Here is an 18,302-nt window from a genome sequence, read left to right as displayed (position 1 = left end):
CTCCAAATACAGAGAAAATGTAAATAAAATAGATATGTAAATGTGATTATTAATTCAGTTTGGAATATTTAAGTTTATATTATTGGGCAGTAATTTTCAAAGAAATAAACTGATATTTGATCCACAATGATGAAGAACAGAGTAACTGGTTTAGAGACTAGAAAACAAACATGGCGGCTCCCTTCAAGAAAACATCGGCCAGGCATTTACAACCACGTGTTGATGTGAAAACCACACCAGATACCATATACTGGAAAAATTTAGATGTAAGATAGATTCATTTCACTTTACTTACTTTCATTTAAAATAAATTTTCTATTTTTACTTCTGTATGATAAGTGATTACGGACACTCGTTCTAGTAACCAGAATTGCCTCTATTGACATATTTCATGTTCGAAATATTTTCTTCAGTGATATTTTATCGCAGGTTTTCATTGTGTTTTTTCCGAGTCATTCGACAGTTTGACAAGTTGATAATTAATGCAAAGGTGTATTGTAAATCAATTTACCTAGGACTGAGAACAAATAAAATAACATTGCACTATGGATAGGCAAAGTTGTAATATCGATGATAACTATTGGCAAGTTTTGCATTCTAAAATCAAATTATGCTTTGTGTAAATGTTATTAGGCCTCCCTAGAAATAGTTCACCTAGACTGATATAAAAAGTGCATACATGTAACATGTATCAGTATTTTGAGAGCATGTGTGTGTTTGTGTGTGTAAGAAACAAGACTATTTTGACTATAGAAGTTTTGCAGTGTATAAATGAAATATTTTTCTAACCGAAAAAAGGAAAGATGTTTTTTTTTTATTTTGCGAAGTAAGAATACTTTTACTTTTTAGATATGAAAGTACAGACCGATGAGTTTGTTAATATGATCTTTATGTTTATGCGCCAACATGGTTGGCCAATTTCCAGCATCATTGAATTTGAAGAAAATGAGCAAATTCAGCTCAATGTTTGCTCTCAAATAATAAATATGATGAGCGTCAGTTACTGGTGAAATTTTAGTTATCATCCAGAGTTCTTGAAATCTATTTCTGTTAGGGCTGTCACGGTTCCAAAAAAATTCAGGTCAGTTCGGTTCAGGATTTTTTAATTTGGGTTCGGGTCTATATAGCTATTGTAAAAATCTAATATACACATTAAAATCAAAACCTTTATTGTATTTTGTTACAATAATTATTTGCGGTCGTGGACACTGGTTTAGACTCAACATCCATGGTACTAGAAACAGTATTGTCACTTCTACTCGTTTCTATTCCATGCTTTCAATGTTTTGTCCTTGACGATGTTGATCCTATGGCGTATTTTAAATGTGTCTGACATATCTTACATACTGTCATTGTTTTGTCCACAATGCCATCATTTAACAATTGATCAGAATACAGCCACATTTGAGGATTTTGACGCCAATTTGTTTAAACAGATTTTTAATAATGATTATATCGTAAAAACCGGACCCTAAACCGAAATACGGAAAAATGAAACCGAACCCGACCCGAACAACACGACCCACGGTTTTCAGTTATTTTGGGTACCAGTTGCAGCCCTAATTTTTGTGGTATCAGATATTTCATTGACAAGGTTTTTTCTCAGTCCGAATAATGAAATGCACTGGGAACTTTTCTGGTCCGAGGAAATTTTAACCAGTCAAATCCTTCGGGCTGGTAAATTTCAAGAACACCATTATGTAGAGATAATTTCTTCATCAGACAAAGCAAATTATTATTTGATAATAATCAGTAATGAGAGAGAAATATCAATGTCATTCATTTTACTGCAGTTTTCTATTCATCTTGTTACTGGTATCAAATTAATGTTGGGATTAAAGTGTTTTAATAGATTGTACTTAATTCAATCTACTCTCATTTCTGTCAGAATTCCCAGGCATTGAAATATATTTTTCTATATTCATATGTGCATTGATTACAACTGCAATGCATTCATTAGAAAATGGTTTCCATTACAATATGTAGAGATGTCAAAGGCAAAAACATAGGAAGTGTAAGTATAAAGTAGTACTCTTTTGTATTTTATAGGTACCTGTGACAAAGAAAGAATTTGGAGCAATAACAGACATTGGCTTTTGTCCAACAAATCCTCATTACTTTGCTGTTACCAACTCAACAAGGGTAAATCAAAGACTTAAATTGTAATGTGTAGTTTAAAAGCAGATATCATTTTGAACTCCGAAAGCATTTGATTTTTGAAAAAAAGGAATAATATCGATGATACCTATCTGCTGAATTTTTACAAAAGCGATAGGACGTAATGCTTACGAGAGAGGGTATTGTAACGAGACTGTTCATGTGTAAGTGTGTGTTTAATGCTGAACCTGTACACACTCTAGAGGCAGCATTTTCTGCTTGATTGATTTGATATTTCACATATAGTTTTGTCATCAAGAGAGGAAGAACTCTGATGAGTTTGGAGTCCAAAGGTCAAGGTTACTAGGGGAAGAAAAAGCTTGTAGAACTCTAGAGGCTGCATTGTTTGCTCAATAGATTTGACTTTTCACACATAGCTTTGTTATCAAGAGAGGAAGAACCCTATTGAATTTGGGGTTAAAGGTCATTAGGGGACTCAATAGGAAAACCTACATTGCGAGAGGATTCCCCTGCCTTGTTTAATCAACAGCATTACTATTTACGTTCTTTCTTACCAAAATTATAGCAATTCTGTTAATCATACCTCCTTGTAAAGCATAGAAAGGGAATCCACTAAAATTAAGATAAAGTTTCATGCTGAAAAAGTCTGTTGAACATCCACAGTTGTATGCTAATGTCAGTAATTTTGTAAGTAGCAATGGAGAGTATTAAAGTTCGTAGCACATCACTTGGTGAATGTGTGTTGACAAATGAAACTTCACAGAATGATGCTGAATAAGGCTCTGCCCTTAAAGATATCACTCAATAGTTAATCCGGACACAATGTCATCATGATATTTTGATGAATTGGTGTACATATCACTTACATGGTAATGAAAGAGTGTAATGATGTGTAGATCTTGTAGGTTTTTAAGATAAACTAAAGAATAGTGAATTGCCAGTCGCATTGCCTTACAGCACATCTCTTAGACTAATCCTATCAAAAGTGAAAACAACAAAATATGGAACAATTTGTAAACCATTAAGAAGCTTAAAGCAGGAACTATATATAGATGTGTTGATTTCCCTCTTAGGTAAAATCACCAGTTATCTGAATCCATATAAGGAGAGACAACCCTTATATGGATGTAGTATTACTGCTTGTATGGTTAAATACTGAATGGTTTTGATTTGGTTATATAGATGTTCAGAAGGATTTCAATGAATTAATATGTGAATATCATTAAAGTTCTACAAGGCTATGGACAGTTAAATCCATTTATTGTGAATCTTACTGTTGAAAACTTTAGAAAGAAAGCACAAAGACGGATTCAATTATCTCTCTGTGATGTATTTAGTTTATAATGATAATGTACGAGTATTAGAAACATAATCATGAATATATCACAAAGATATTTACTAGCAATCAAATGTTATACCTGTCTTTCATAAGTTCCTGAGAAATCACAAATGTCAGTGTATTACTATTGAGCATCATATTATTATCATTTCCAAAAATGCAAAGATTTAAAAACAAGATGTTAAAAGGGGTACATACCAAACTTATAAAAAACATTTACCCAAATGCAAATGACTCTTGTCAGATGACAAATTTCTCACTTAATGATTTGGGACTTGGATTGATGCCATTGGAAAGCTAGTACATGTATAATGAGAAAGGTGAAGATAACGGTGATCAACCTCCTTAATTCTGTATAAAGAATATAAAATTGAGAATGGGGCAAACACTGACCCCTGGAAACTCTAGAGGTGCCTGGGAGGGACAAACATTTCCTACACTGTAACATTATGTTCAAGATTGGGATTTCATTTCAATTATGTAAATATCAATTCAACAATGAGCATCCAGGAAGTGGAAAATGATGCATATCTTTGCAGAATTTTTCAACAGGGGAAAAAATGACACTTCAATTTTGGGAGAATTGTAGCCTTTGGCAATTTTTAGCTCTTCTGAGCCAAAGGCTCAAAGAGCTAATGCTATGGCCATTTGTGCGGTGTGCGGTGTGCGTAAACTTTTTAGAAAAAGGGCTATAACTCAAGAACCCCTTGGCCAATTTCTTTCAAATTTGGTACAGGGTATCATTGGCCCAAGGACTTTCATACATACTAAATAGAGGGATGTGACCCTTTAACAAGGGGAGATAATCAGGAAAATACAAACAAAAGTAGTGGTTGCTAAAAAATCTTCTTCTCAAGAACCACAGGGCAGATTATCACCAAACTTACACATAAGGATGAGGATATGTTGTAGATTAAAAATTGTTCAAGGCATTACCCTGGGGCAAAGGGCGTGGTCTCAAGGTCACTTCAAAGTTGACCTAAATTTAAATTTTTTTTAAATTCCTTAAATCTTAGATATTTTAGTCATTATAAGGACTAGGATCATCAAATTTTGACAGTTGATGCATCTTAGGACCTTGTGTCAAGTTGTCTCAAAAGTAGGTCACGGTGACCTACTTTTTGAATTTTGCAGGTATTTATTTTAAAATTAATTTTGATGCATATCTTGGACACTTTGAAGCCTATGATCATCAAAACTTGTCAGTTGGTGGATCATGGGACCTTAAAATGCGTCAACTGAAAAATAGGTCACCGTGACCTACTTTCTGAATTTTATGGCTTATCATTTATAGATATATTTTAAGTTGTTATTTCAAATACCGAGAGGTTTAGAATCATCAAATCTTGTAAGTTGATGCATCTTGAGGCCTTGAAACATATTTATAAAAAAAAGTAGGTCACAGTGACCTACTTTTTGAATTTTGCAGATATTCAAATTTCACATTTTCAATTTTAGATGCATATTTTGGGCACTGTAAAACCTAGGATCATCAAACTTTGTCAGTTGATGCGTCTTCGTCTTCGGTTTGTGTCGACCAAAAAGTAGGTCACCGTGACCTACTTTTGGTATTTGACAGCTAAATTACTATATTTCAGACACTATTTGACCTACAATCATCAAACTTTGACAGTTGATGCATCTTGAGTCAACGGAGTGTGTCGACCAAAAAGTAGGTCACCTTGACCTACTTTTGGAATTTGACGGCTATATCTATATATTCAGATACTATTTGACCTACAGTCATCAAACTTTGTCAGTTGATGGGTCTTGCATGTTCGAAGTGTTTCGACCAAAAAGTAGGTCAACTTGACCTACTTTTGGAATTGGACACCTATATTTATATATTTCAGATACTATTTGACCTACAGTCATCAAACTTTGTCAGTTGATGCGTCTTGCATGTTCAAAGGGTGTTGACCAAAAAGTAGGTCACCTTGACCTACTTTTGGAATTGGACGGCTATATTTATATAATTCAGATACTATTTGACCTACAGTCATCAAACTTTGTCAGTTGTTGGGTCTTGCATGTTTGAAGGGTGTTGACGAAAAAGTAGGTCACCTTGACCTACTTTTGGAATTTGACGGCTATATTTATATATTTCAGATACTATTTGACCTACAGTCATCAAACTTTGTCAGTTGATGGGTCTTGCATGTTCGGAGTTCGCTGACCAAAAAGTAGGTCACCATGACCTACGATTGGAATTTGACAGCTATATTTCAATATTCAGATACTAATTGGCTTAAAATCATCAAACTTTGTCAGTTGATATTTCTTGGGTTCTCAAAATGTGTAAACCAAAAAGTAGGTCACATTGACCTACTTTTTTTGAATTCTTAGGATTTAACTAAAGATTTAGAATACTAAGAGGCTAAGAATAGAAATGGTGGGGTTGTACAATTTATCAGAAGAGCGATTCTAGGCCCTTGGGCCTCTTGTTAAAAAAAAAAATGACCATAGCTTTAGAGAATTAAGGAGGCTGGTCATCATTACATCATTACATATATCTACAAATGTATATGCATTCACATGTATCAACATAAAAGTTAGTATTTTAAGCTTTGAAAGATTCTTGATGAAAAGATTTGGAAGTTGATATTTTACATTGAGTCTTATGTCATCTTTCTTTTGTATTTTATTCATGTTATCAATGATATGCCAGGTTCAAATCTATAGCCCCACCTCTCTACAAATCCACAAGACCATCAGTCGATTTAAGGAGGTTGCTTACTCGGGCAGTTTCCGTAGTGATGGTAAACTTTTGGTTGCTGGGGGCGATGAGGGGTCAATCCGTTTGTTTGATGTGGACAGTAAATCTCTTCTCAGGATGTTCAAAGGGCATATTGGGTGAGCACATTACTATTACGTTCAGCTTGCTCATTACACATATTCATGCTTTATTTTTTAAATGAAATTTACACTTAAGAAATAAATTTCATGTTTGAAAATGTATTTAAGAAATAGATTTCATGTTTGAAAGTATATTTAAGAAATAGATTTCATGTTTGTCTGTAACAGCTTAATGGAAATGAAAAGATTAATTATAGCAGAATATTCACGAGTAGAATAACTTGCATTATTTCATGCCTATGTAGTTTATCATGTTTTCCAAGGTAAAATTTTGACATTGTTCCAAAATGTTTCAAAACATTTCATTTTTTGTGGATTTCAAACATAAACAATGTGTTTTGTGAGGGTGAAGAAAGCTTGATTATTTGTTTGTTACAGGGCTGTTCATGTAACCAAGTTTTTGGCGGATAAAACTCGGATTTTTTCGGGCTCTGATGACAATAGTGTGTCAGTATGGGACATTCCAAGTGAAAGGGAGCTATTGTCCTACAGAGAGCACCAGGTAAGCCAGGGAACCAGTTTATGGAAATTGTTTGCTTTCCAGAATTGGTTTTAATTTTTGTTGTTTTTTCCAGAGTGTAGTATGTTCTGTGATGTATATATCTGAATAATCTTTCTCTGCAGAGATGATCTACATGTAGAATGATCTAGTTTAAGAACACTTGCCACAAACAAATCAAACTTCTCAAATTTCAAATGTTTTTGTACAAAGTTTGTTTAAAATGCAAAAACAAGTAAAAATTGCAACATTACAAACTGAATTACAGGGTGCGTCAATTTGATCAAATTGTTAGTGTTTACTGCGTATTAGTTTTCAGAGCTCTCCGGTCTAGAGACACTCTGTAATTGCTAGAACTCTTTTTACACATTGATTCAAAAATTGCTCTAACATGCATTATGTTGGTAAATAAATATCAATAAATATTCTACAGTGAGAAAACATTCAAACATGCCAATATTTTGTCAACTGTAAAAATGTAAAAATTGGACCTCTTCAAAAGGAGGTAGGAAGATTTGTGTGTAGCAAGTGTGTTTAAAGGGGCATTAGCTGTGAAAGTTATGGCAACCATTTTTTCTCAAAATCACTTAATGGCATAGGAATATATATTAACGACTAATAAAAACAATTTTTTTGTGTACAAAAACAAGAGAAACCTAATAAAACTACATTAGATAACTGCTTTTAGTGTTACAGAAATGTATAAGGAAGATTTATTGTCTTACAAGACACGAAAATCACCAAAATCACATATATATTCATGTGCCTGTTTTAAGGTTTAATAGTGTTTGCAGTAATTAAATACTAGTGTTAGTACTAAAATACATAATAAGGAGCAATTTTCGTTCAATTCAACCATTTTTGGTGACCAAATGACAGATAATGCCTCTTTGTTTAAGCCTCATGCTTTACTTAAAGAATATCCACTGGGTACATGCCGATTTGACATATTGTATGGGGTAGATTATATGTCGTGGAGAGTATGTTTGACATATTGTATGGGGTAGATTATATGTCGTGGAGAGTATGTTTGACATATTGTATGGGGTAGATTATATGTCGTGGAGAGTATGTTTGACATATTGTATGGGGTAGATTATATGTCGTGGAGAGTATGTTTGACATATTGTATGGGGTAGATTATATGTCGTGGAGAGTATGTTTGACATATTGTATGGGGTAGATTGTATGTTGTGGAGAGTATGTTTGACATATTGTATGGGGTAGATTGTATGTCATGGAGAGTATGGTATGCGATCTCTTTCATGATATTTTATAGAATATATTTTGATTGAAGCAAATGCGCTTTTTGACTGTAATAAGGGGATGAAACTGTGTGGTGCAATAATGGATAAAACTTATTTGAAAATTTCAATATTAGTGCCAACAATAAATTAGTGCTCATACACCAGCATGAAAGGTACCAAGATATAAATCTTAGTAATATTTTTAATTTAAACAATATTTCATTCACAAATAAATGAATGGGGTTGGGCAGCAGTCATAGCCTATTTAAGCCCTCTCCCTAATATAAGTGTCTATAGTGTTATATGGAGATATAAAAATTGCACATGGCCCATTATATTTTCATCCTTTCCAGAGTCTGTTATGTACAGTGTATGACTCCTGACAATTTCTCGGCAATAAATCTCTCTTCATTAAACCTATTTCAGATTCTCCTTTATTTTCATTATTGTATGTCTCAATTTCTCTATTTGTTAAGACTTAATGAATAGTTTTTTCCCAATCAAAATGTAGTGTTATATGAGAGCCGCTGTACATATTAAATGATATTTTAGGCCGCCATTTCTCCAGGCAGGGACACGGGACGCGCGCTGTCTTTTGTGTGATTTTATTCCGTTTCAATTTCACCGTAGGTTAGTGAAAATTTCTTCTCATTATTACAACATCCTCACCAAAACATTTCACAAGCGGAAAGATATTTCATTAAAACGTTTTAATTTTCCTCCGCATTGTTATATTAAATACGGATAATTGATACCTTTGATAATGAAAACTTATATCCTCTCTCCAATTATATTAAGATATTGCAATCTGTTTAAGAAACTGTCCTCTTTTTTTTTTTTTTTACTGGTTGGACAGTATAAAATAATATTTCCGAATCCGAACTCTCAGTCTCTCCTACTGAAAGGAGAATGCAAATTGAACTTTTCAACTTTTTACGATTACCAAAACTTATTTTTCTTTCTGTGTTTTTCTCAAGCACAGGAAACACTACAAACAAATGTGTCAGTATATCAGAGATTTAGCAGCACATTAAGTTGTTGATTCGATTTAATTCAAGCGACTTCCTCTTGGCCATTAATGCAACAAAAACGCTAACTTGATCTGCTCAACTGTGGTGCGAGACGCTGCGATGAATTCAATTCCAGATTTTTTGTGGCAAATTTTATGGTTTCAAATTTTATAAAAATGCATAAAGGCCAGTCAAGGTCAGATTGGCGCTTCCAATCAAATTAGAAATATTGGTGCTGATAGCTCCCAGCTCTCCGCTCGAAGAACGGCTGTCAGTTAAAAGCGTCAAGACACGGAAATAAAAGTCAACTCTCCCCTCATGTTGGGTATATAAAATCAATTTACATGATGCAATAAACCAGAAATATTCAGATATTTTACCTATTATTTTTGTTAAGTGTTATAAAACTGGGAAAATTCTGGGTAAATATCTTGGGATATAATTCCGATGAACACTTTGTTTAGGTTTCAGTAGTTTTTGGAGGAGATAAACTTTTTTACAAGATATTTAAAAAAAAAATACATCAAATTTTATTTTCCTCTGACTCGTGACTTGTCTTAAACGTTGGCAAGAAAATGAAATCCGGAATAGAAGAAAGTGCACCAAGTTAAATGCACAAAATTGAGTAAAAACTAAAAATTCAACATATTTCAGTCTTTGTCTTGATATATAGAACAAACTAGCTCAGGTTAGTTATTCATCATAAAATCACAAGGAAAAAATATGAAAAAGGCATTTCTCCTGCTGCCTAATCCAATTCGCGTTTCATGAATGAAATCTTAAAAAATCCCAGAACTGTAAAATTACAGTTCACCACCTTTTTATTCAATTTCTATGCAATCTTATTTGACAAACATTGAAATGTGACTCTAGTCGTGTTCCAAACTTCCGGAAAACCATAAACTGTTAGAATTAAAGCATAAACTGTTAGAATTAAAGCATACACTGTTTGAATTAAAGCATAAAACGGGGGATGAATGGGATGTAGACGCCTGACCTCTTCATATCGGAACACATGTAAAACTCAAATCATGACGGTGTATTTCACCGTCATAAGCACGATAGCTATGGACTATCAAAACGTTGAATCATAAAAAACCAATGGCCAACTACATTTCTACGCCTCTTTTTAATTTTGATCTCAGTGGGCTACTTCAACACGTGCAATTGATAAACTAGTGACCTGCGAACAACTTACCACTTTCAGTACAGAGATCGCCGATTGCTATACCTTTTTTGCGATTATAAAACGGAAATAAAGAACAACTCCGGTAGAGATGGTGTTTAAATATATAGATGTTAAGAAATACATAGATATGATATACCTGACTTAATTGCGCTTACGAAGATCTCTTGTTTCGTTGTTGAAAAGTTAAATAAAATCTCTGGAAAGAAATTATTTTGATTTAGGTCTACACAATGTTCTTGTGTTATACCTTGTCCTCGTCGCCGAGGTTTTCTTTGCCTGTAACAAAGGAATAACAGAGGTCCTAATCACCATATCATTTCTAATCGACTTATCGTGATCTGAAAGCTTGTTAACTAGAAATCTAGTAACCGTTTTCCAATTGATGGTGATGGCTCGGAGATAACGAAAGTGAAATTGTGACTAGAGTTTGGCGATAGCAGAAGCTTGGTGATTGATGAGGCAGAGCCAGGCACCCTGTGTTTATTATGCGTTTTTTGTTTTACAATATGTATTATTATGTGTACTGCTGGACAACAGAGGATCTGGATGTAAAGTGTTCGTACCCGTGTTTTGGTGTGCAGGAAGTAAATAATGCACTTGATGACGGCCCCAACATGTTCAAGAACCCACAGCGAAAATTACTATCCCCTACCAATAATATTTATCAGTTTATCTATTTATAAATTGCGGTTAGATATAAAGTAGATATTCTTGCAATTGTGAAGCTGTGGGATGGTTTTTATGATTTCTTTATTACCTGCATAAACTATGCACTTATTTCTCTGATTGTTCAGTCCTAACAACGGTCACGAAGTGCAGGCAGGTGCTTGCAACATTGGGAGGTGTATTATTTACAAACACAAAAGATGCAAAATGAAGAAAACTTTAGTTTTACCTTCATAATAGTGACGAGGGAGAAAATTGTGAATGAAGACAACAGATATTTTTGTCTGTCCTTACTCTGCACCATACATGTATTTCGTGATTTCTCCATGGTTATGAATTTTCAATAGCAGGTTTTAAAATCGAGTTATAAACTTATCATCGTCTTTTTCAATTTGTTTATGTTTGTGTGTGTAGGTGAGGTTGTTGTTGCTTTTATTTTATTTTTATTTATTTATTTATTTTTTTGTTGCTTTTACGTCCTATTCAAGAATTTTCCACTCGTATAGAGGCGTCACCAGCTTTGGATGAAGTGCCACAAATTTTGATCTATGTATGGCGCTCAAGACCATGAGAGTTCGAACGGGACGTCCGTTTCAAAGGTTATATCCAAAGACCTGTTATATCTTTTCTAATGCCGAAGCTTGGTGAAGGCCCTATAACGTCTACGGTTTGACGCAACACCAGGATCGAGAAATCAAAACCCGAGGCCTTCCGGTTGCGAAGCAAACGCTGTAACATGTTAAACCACAAGGTTAACCTCCGGTTATGAAGCAAACGCTGTAACCAGTTAAATCACAAGGTTAACTTCCGGTTGTGAAGCGAACACTATAACTCTTTAAACCACAAGGTTAACTTCCGGCTGTGAAGCAAACGCTGTAACTTTTAAACTACGGGGTTAACTTCCGGTTGTGAAGCGAACGGTGTAACCTTACTACCCATAGTCCTCTGCGTCTCCGCACAGTTGGTTTGTGTGCAAATGACCTCTGGCGGAAGTTTGCGCTGTAACCTGTTAAACCACAAGGTTAACACGAACGATTCAAGTTATTGAACTTATCGATTTATAGATGCAACAAAGGTAAAAGAAAATACATGGTTTTATTTTCTCAATTTTGATTAATTTGGATTTAAGCAACGGATTTGAAGGCTTCCTTTATTGAGCCTTATAAACCATGCCACACAAATAATTGATTATCCCTGTAATTGGTATAAATTAAAAAATATATATCAGAAAGATTGAAAGTAGTTAGTTCTCCAAGATTAAAGGCTGACTATAAAGCTGACACATAGATTACGTTTACCAGTGTTTTCATATTGATTCCTTCTCGAATGAATAACAATGTCTCAGATATATATATATATATATATATATATATATATATATATATAAAGGACTAAAATCCAACAACACTCAATATCCAAAGTGTCAGATCTAATAGTAGATTTAAATGAATAAGGATCTAAAAATGACCAAAAGGCACGAACAACAGTGAATTGTCAAATTTTCGGGATGACCTGTCCCTTCTCCAGGACGGTAGAATATTTACATAGAAAAGAAAACTAAATAGAAAAGGAAACTAACACTACAACTAAACTACAAAAGCTGATAACAAACAAAACGTCTACATATTAAAATTATCGAGTTTCAGTTCAGTCTTGACGCTTGATTAGAACAGACTTTTCTATTGCCACATATTACACTCGATAATTTTAATATGTAGATAAAGAATATCAATATAAAAAGAAATGAATATACATCTATGCACATGCATGTATTATTACAAAATGTAATGATAATATGGAAATTGAACACGTGCGTTATACATGTATTGTATTGTGATGTTATTAGAATAAAATATCGTGCACCCTGTCAACGGGGATGCTCTAATTACAAATAGCGTTCCTGTCTACAGTTCTCGTCAAAATGTAATGATATATAGAAGACACGAGAACTTTTCAGATTTTTATAGAGCTGATTAATGGATGTGCGAAGATCGGCGGAATTTCATAACGAACATTTTTGTCCCCATTGCTGGGCACACACTCTCTCTCTCTCTCTCATTAATCAAAAGAACTCACGAAAGGTTGTTTCTCTTATTAGAATCGGTATTTAGGCTTGCAATTTGTTCATATCTTTCAAGATGGAATATATTTTATACCATTTTGCCACATGTTTAATTTTCTTTCACTGATAGCATCCCGGTGCTTAAGGGTCATAACTTGTTCATAGTCCGTTAATGTCCCGTTCCCAAATTGTAGAATGCTTGAGCCAGTTCCAGTAGAGAGTAGTAAGTAGAATAATTTATTGAATTCTATCACCTCATCACCATTTTTCTTTATTTTATAGGATTATGTCCGTTGCGGTCTCGCCAGTACCTCCAGCCAAGACCTAATTTTGACAGGTAGCCGTGATTTGAATTTATCGTATAGTGCGGAAAAACATGCTATAATTTATAATCGTTGTATAAAGGAGAATTCTTTTTTCCCAGGCTCATATGACCACACAGTTAAGCTTTACGATACTCGCATGAACGAGTCCGTGATGACGTTTCAACATGGTCATCCTATAGAGAGCGTCCTGATGTTTCCCAACGGGGGAATTTGTCTGTCTGCAGGTAGGGGTTATCAAGAGAAATATTAAACACTCAGAGAGAAAGACAGAGAGAGAGAGAGAGGGAGGGTAATTTTCTCACACCTGTAATGGAAAAGTTACATTGTGTTAAGTTCAACTGCTGACAAAGACACGGGAAGGAATTCAATAGTGAATTATAGATCACATGAATAGACCACCCTAAATACCAGGAGTGTGATTTTACGCATGTATATATCCTTTACATTTATTTGACAAAGCCTACCGAATGTAAAAAAAAAAAAAAAAAAGACACCATTTTCAGCTCGTTGAATAAAGCCATATGTATTTCGTATATACATGTATAACTTACACTTCATAGACCTCTGTAGCTCACTCCGACCTCTATAGCCCCCCCCCCCTTCCGACCTCTGTAGCCCCCCCCCCCTTCCCTTCACACTAATTGGTTTGCGAATAGAAAAATTAGTTTACAGTATAAAATGACATAATTCCCTAGTGTAGGTGTCCTTAAGCGTTCTGTAAAAATACTGCTACAAAGGCTGATGACGTCAGGCTATGGGGTCACTATATATTGGGGAGAACTATCCAATCAAAGTACAGATAGTGTTCTATTGTACTCCTTAGAAATGTCAGCAGTAATTGTAGAAACTTTCTTTTCCAAACAAGCTACCGATTCAAATGATCAAATATAAATTCCGTGAGGAGGTAGTGAACTGCACCTGAGTATTGTCATTCTTTGAGGCTACAGGACTCACTTTGTACTAAATATTTCAGATTTTCAGTTATTGTTTGAACAGATGAATTTTGTACCTGGGCTGTGTTCAAGATCGTAGCGGCTAGCCTAAAGGCTAGGTATGGTGGCTGATTTGTGTCATTTTATACTTTATTGTCTTTTTGTTATTTGGAGGCAAAAAGACAACAAAACGATATTTAGCTACATTTCGACTCAAAATAACGAGAAGACGACAACTTGTGATCTTGAACGCAGCTCAGAACTCTGCTAATAGTATGATGAACGTATGTTACATCACACACAACGAAATATTACACAATCGCTATTTTTCGGTCTTTCTGGCAAGCTCGGGGAAAAAACGCCTCGAATGTATTACCTTTACTGGATGTTCGAAATTTGCACAAAATGTACGCTTCCAACCATTATGTAGGTCGCTAATTAGTAATTAGTAACATTATTTAAACTTATTATAGGGAAGATCTCATCGTTCGTAGGAAATGTTTATAGTAAAAAAGACAATGAAAAATTTTCATAGTTGTATTTTGATTTGATATAAAAATAGAGGTTATCGTAAATCATAATACATTTGGGGTTGTTTTTCCGTATGCTTGAAAGGTCCGAGAAGTTGCGATTGGTATATTATCTTGTGAAAAAAGTAAGACCGACCAATCGGAGTCTATAAAAATTGTGTTCGTAATGTGTTGAATTAAGGCCTAATTGAAGTTTTCATATATACGTGCATCAATATTTTATCTTGAAAACTGTTAATTTAGGAAGGGGTTGGGGTTGCAAGGACAAATGTGAAATAATTAACCAGCCTGCTGATTATTCTGTAAGGACAATGCGATTGATGTTGGTGATACATGTATATTTCAGCATTAGATATTTATTTTATGACGTCTATCGTACGGATAATACACAACTAGGATTTTCCGTGCTTCTCAGTCAGGAAGTGGGAATTGCCGTGGATTCCTTCTGCAACGCAATTTTGGTCGAATTGGCATTGTGACGTCAATACTATTGTTTAGTGCAGTGCTGTGATTTGTTGTTAAATAAACACAACATATTTCATTTATTTTTCGTAACAAAACCATGTTGAAATGTTGATGTACCGTAATATATTGAAACTAGTATTGCATAAAAAAGATTGAAATATATGTATACGTCAAATTCTAAAGCTACTGCAGCAGGATTCTCTACAGGGTAAGGCAGTGCCCTTTGTTAGGCATACGTTCTAAACAACTCTTATGGTTCATAAAAACATATAATGTTAATTTTGTTTTGTTCTGCAGCTTTTTGTTTTAATAAAACAATTTTAGTGGAGATCAATTCGGTGGCAGAAATTAGGGAAATTGCAGAAGATCGTGAGAGTTTCACTAACGTCAAATACTCTGTTATAGTACAAAGTGTAGGAATGGGGAATTCGATTGAAAGGGAACTTTCAATGGTGCCCCCCCCCAAAAAAAAAACCCCCACCTCAAACCAAAAACGAAAGAGAAAAACGTACATGAAATTTGCATTGAAAGATATAAATACGTTTTTATGTATTGAGTTTTTAGACTACCCAAGAAATGTTCATTGTAGTCTGTTTTGAATTATCATTTTTTTCGCAGAGGGACATTTTCAATGCTTATGATTGCGTGTGACTTCGGCAGTTGCAGTTTTAAATGTGAATATACACACCCTCTCTATTATTAAAGTGTATATTCTTCACGGTGTAAAATATTTTACCAGTTATTTCTGCATGCATTATATCAGTACTCATAATTTTGTTTATTGCCTCCTTTAGATTATACAAATTTTAAATATTTTTTAAAATAAGAAATGTCACACAAGTGTCGACAAAATAACCCCTTTATCTTCAATTCTTGTGATCTCTAAATAATTGTTTCTCTAATAAAATTCTCTTTTTATCTGCTCTTAATTGTGATTTATGAAATGGCAATATTCCAGCCGTATAGACTACAGGCAAGGTCATGGAATCTCTTTGATGAGCACATCGTAATCGTATAGACACGTGACTGTTGTTTGGAAGTTTACATATTATTAAAAATTTATTATTGGGGATCAAGCATACTAAAAATTTATTCATAATTTTATTCTAGATTTCAATACATAAAATGATAAATGATATATGATTCTTCTTTAACATACTCTAAAATCACATTTCCAATGTTTTTGCATTTGATATCTTTACCAATCTTATTGATAGCCATTTCCTTATAATGGATGCAGTTGTGAACAATGCGCGTATGAATCTTGACAAATATAGTATGTTTATTTGAACGACTGAGAATTACGAAAGAGACGAAAGCAGAATGTAAATATAAAAAATAGATTTCATTTTTGAAAATACTTAAAAAGATTATATGCCTCCTTACCGGAAATAGGTGAATTATACACCCCTTTCCTGGGCCAAGTAAGGATCAGATTCACTCGCAATTCACTGTTTTCTCTATAAGATACTACTATACTAATCGTTCTGGGTAGTGTTGCCGAATGAAATCGAAATGTGTGTTTTCAGCCGGTTATATGTGTTGCCACACACGCAGGCAGTATTAAAATGGTACAAAAATTTCAATAAATCTTTGATGGTGTTGAATATTTACGAAGTTGCAAAGAATACAGATGTAAACTGAAAGATATAAACCAAAAAAGGGAGATAACTTTTATAAATATGCAAGTTATCAATTAAAAGATATGTTATGTTTAAAAAAATATATTGAACTTTTCTTGCGAAATTTATTTTTAGAGTCTTAGATTCAATGTGTAGTTGGTGAGTCGGGCAGAAGTGAATTTTTACCGTTATACATTTCGATTCTACTTTTGTTTTTAATGTTGCCATTCAATTACTAGTAATAAATGTGACTGATAAAAGGTAACACCACCCCAACAAATTAAAGCAGAGTGACACCATCTCAATAACGATTTCTTATTATCTCCACGAAAGTCGTTAGTGACCATTTTGCACTTGAGATGCTATTTAACTTTATGCATCAATATCTTCAGAAAGAAAGTCTTAATGGTTCCTTTTTTTGTTTTTAAATTATGTAACCTAGAGCCCAATACCCTGAACTTAGAAATTAAACACATAGAAAATTTTGGGTGCAGTTTTGAAATTATTGAACACGAGAGGCGTAATTGTATGCGGAAAGAGGGGGGGGGGGGTATCGCTAAAGTTTTTTTTACCTGTCTAAATTAATAACATCTACTCTCATATTCCAGATATATATATTTTTTTCACTTACTGAATAAAAGTGAATATCTAGAATGTGCGATATTTATGCTAAAAGTTTTATTTGGCAAACTGAAAAAAGAAATATGCGTAATTGTCGTTTAAAATCCCTCCGCGGCAAAACATAATCCCTTCCAAAAACTGCTTGTAGTTCAGTACATTTACATTGGTTTGGAATTGTAAAGTTACGAGTACACAGTTTAATTCTTATGCATACCAAATTTGATAGAAAAAATATATATGCACCAAGACTTACTTATTACACGAGAACATGAATGTAAAATATATTCATAAAATGTTGGGGGGGGGGGGGGGGTATATTTAGTAGTTAGTGCACTATAGGTTTAAGCAGTTGCGATTAGAAGCTTATTAAATCAAATAAAAGAAAGAATACATTTTTACTGAGTTTTCGCTTAATGAAAAAAGACAACATTCATGTTCGAGGTATACGATTGGGTTTCTCGTTATCCCAAAACAAGCTGCTCACATGGTAAACGTTTCCTGCATTAATATCATCATTCATCATCCACTTTGTTCTGCACTTTTAATCTCTCTGATAATCTCTGATATAAGGTTTCCTCAAATTCTGGAAAATGTTTACTTTTTGGATAAATTGGATGAGAATGTCCCCATCTCCTGTGTTGGTTACGGCTGAACAATTTCACGGCTCATTGAGCGGAGGACTGCTGTCGAGTTTCTGCCACTTCTGATCCTGGGACCCCTCCTTAATCACGGGAGACTACTGGGTCACTAATGGTCCTGTCTCCGCTCTACCAGGGCATTGTCTAAGACATTTGAAATTTCTGATTTTATCAGTTTAATT

The 18,302-nt window shown here is 34.1% G+C and overlaps 1 protein-coding gene across 1 annotated transcript in view; it reads left to right on the top strand.

Annotated features, from left to right (window-relative positions):
- Positions 1-143: 143 nt before the first annotated feature.
- The window catches only part of LOC125650611 (U3 small nucleolar RNA-associated protein 15 homolog), a 42,298-nt gene continuing 24,139 nt past the window's right edge, over positions 144-18,302 (top strand). The window contains exons 1-6 of the mRNA XM_048879052.2: positions 144-266; positions 2,050-2,142; positions 6,126-6,310; positions 6,692-6,815; positions 13,269-13,323; positions 13,411-13,536. Of these exons, the coding sequence (XP_048735009.1) occupies positions 171-266; positions 2,050-2,142; positions 6,126-6,310; positions 6,692-6,815; positions 13,269-13,323; positions 13,411-13,536 (679 nt within the window). The 5' untranslated portion in view covers positions 144-170. The remainder of the gene's footprint in view (positions 267-2,049; positions 2,143-6,125; positions 6,311-6,691; positions 6,816-13,268; positions 13,324-13,410; positions 13,537-18,302) is intronic.

Source organism: Ostrea edulis, chromosome 5 (assembly GCF_947568905.1).
Source record: "Ostrea edulis chromosome 5, xbOstEdul1.1, whole genome shotgun sequence".
Classification (NCBI taxonomy): domain Eukaryota; kingdom Metazoa; phylum Mollusca; class Bivalvia; order Ostreida; family Ostreidae; genus Ostrea; species Ostrea edulis.
Note: the sequence above shows the minus strand (reverse complement) of the source record. Positions and strands in the feature narration are given on the sequence as shown.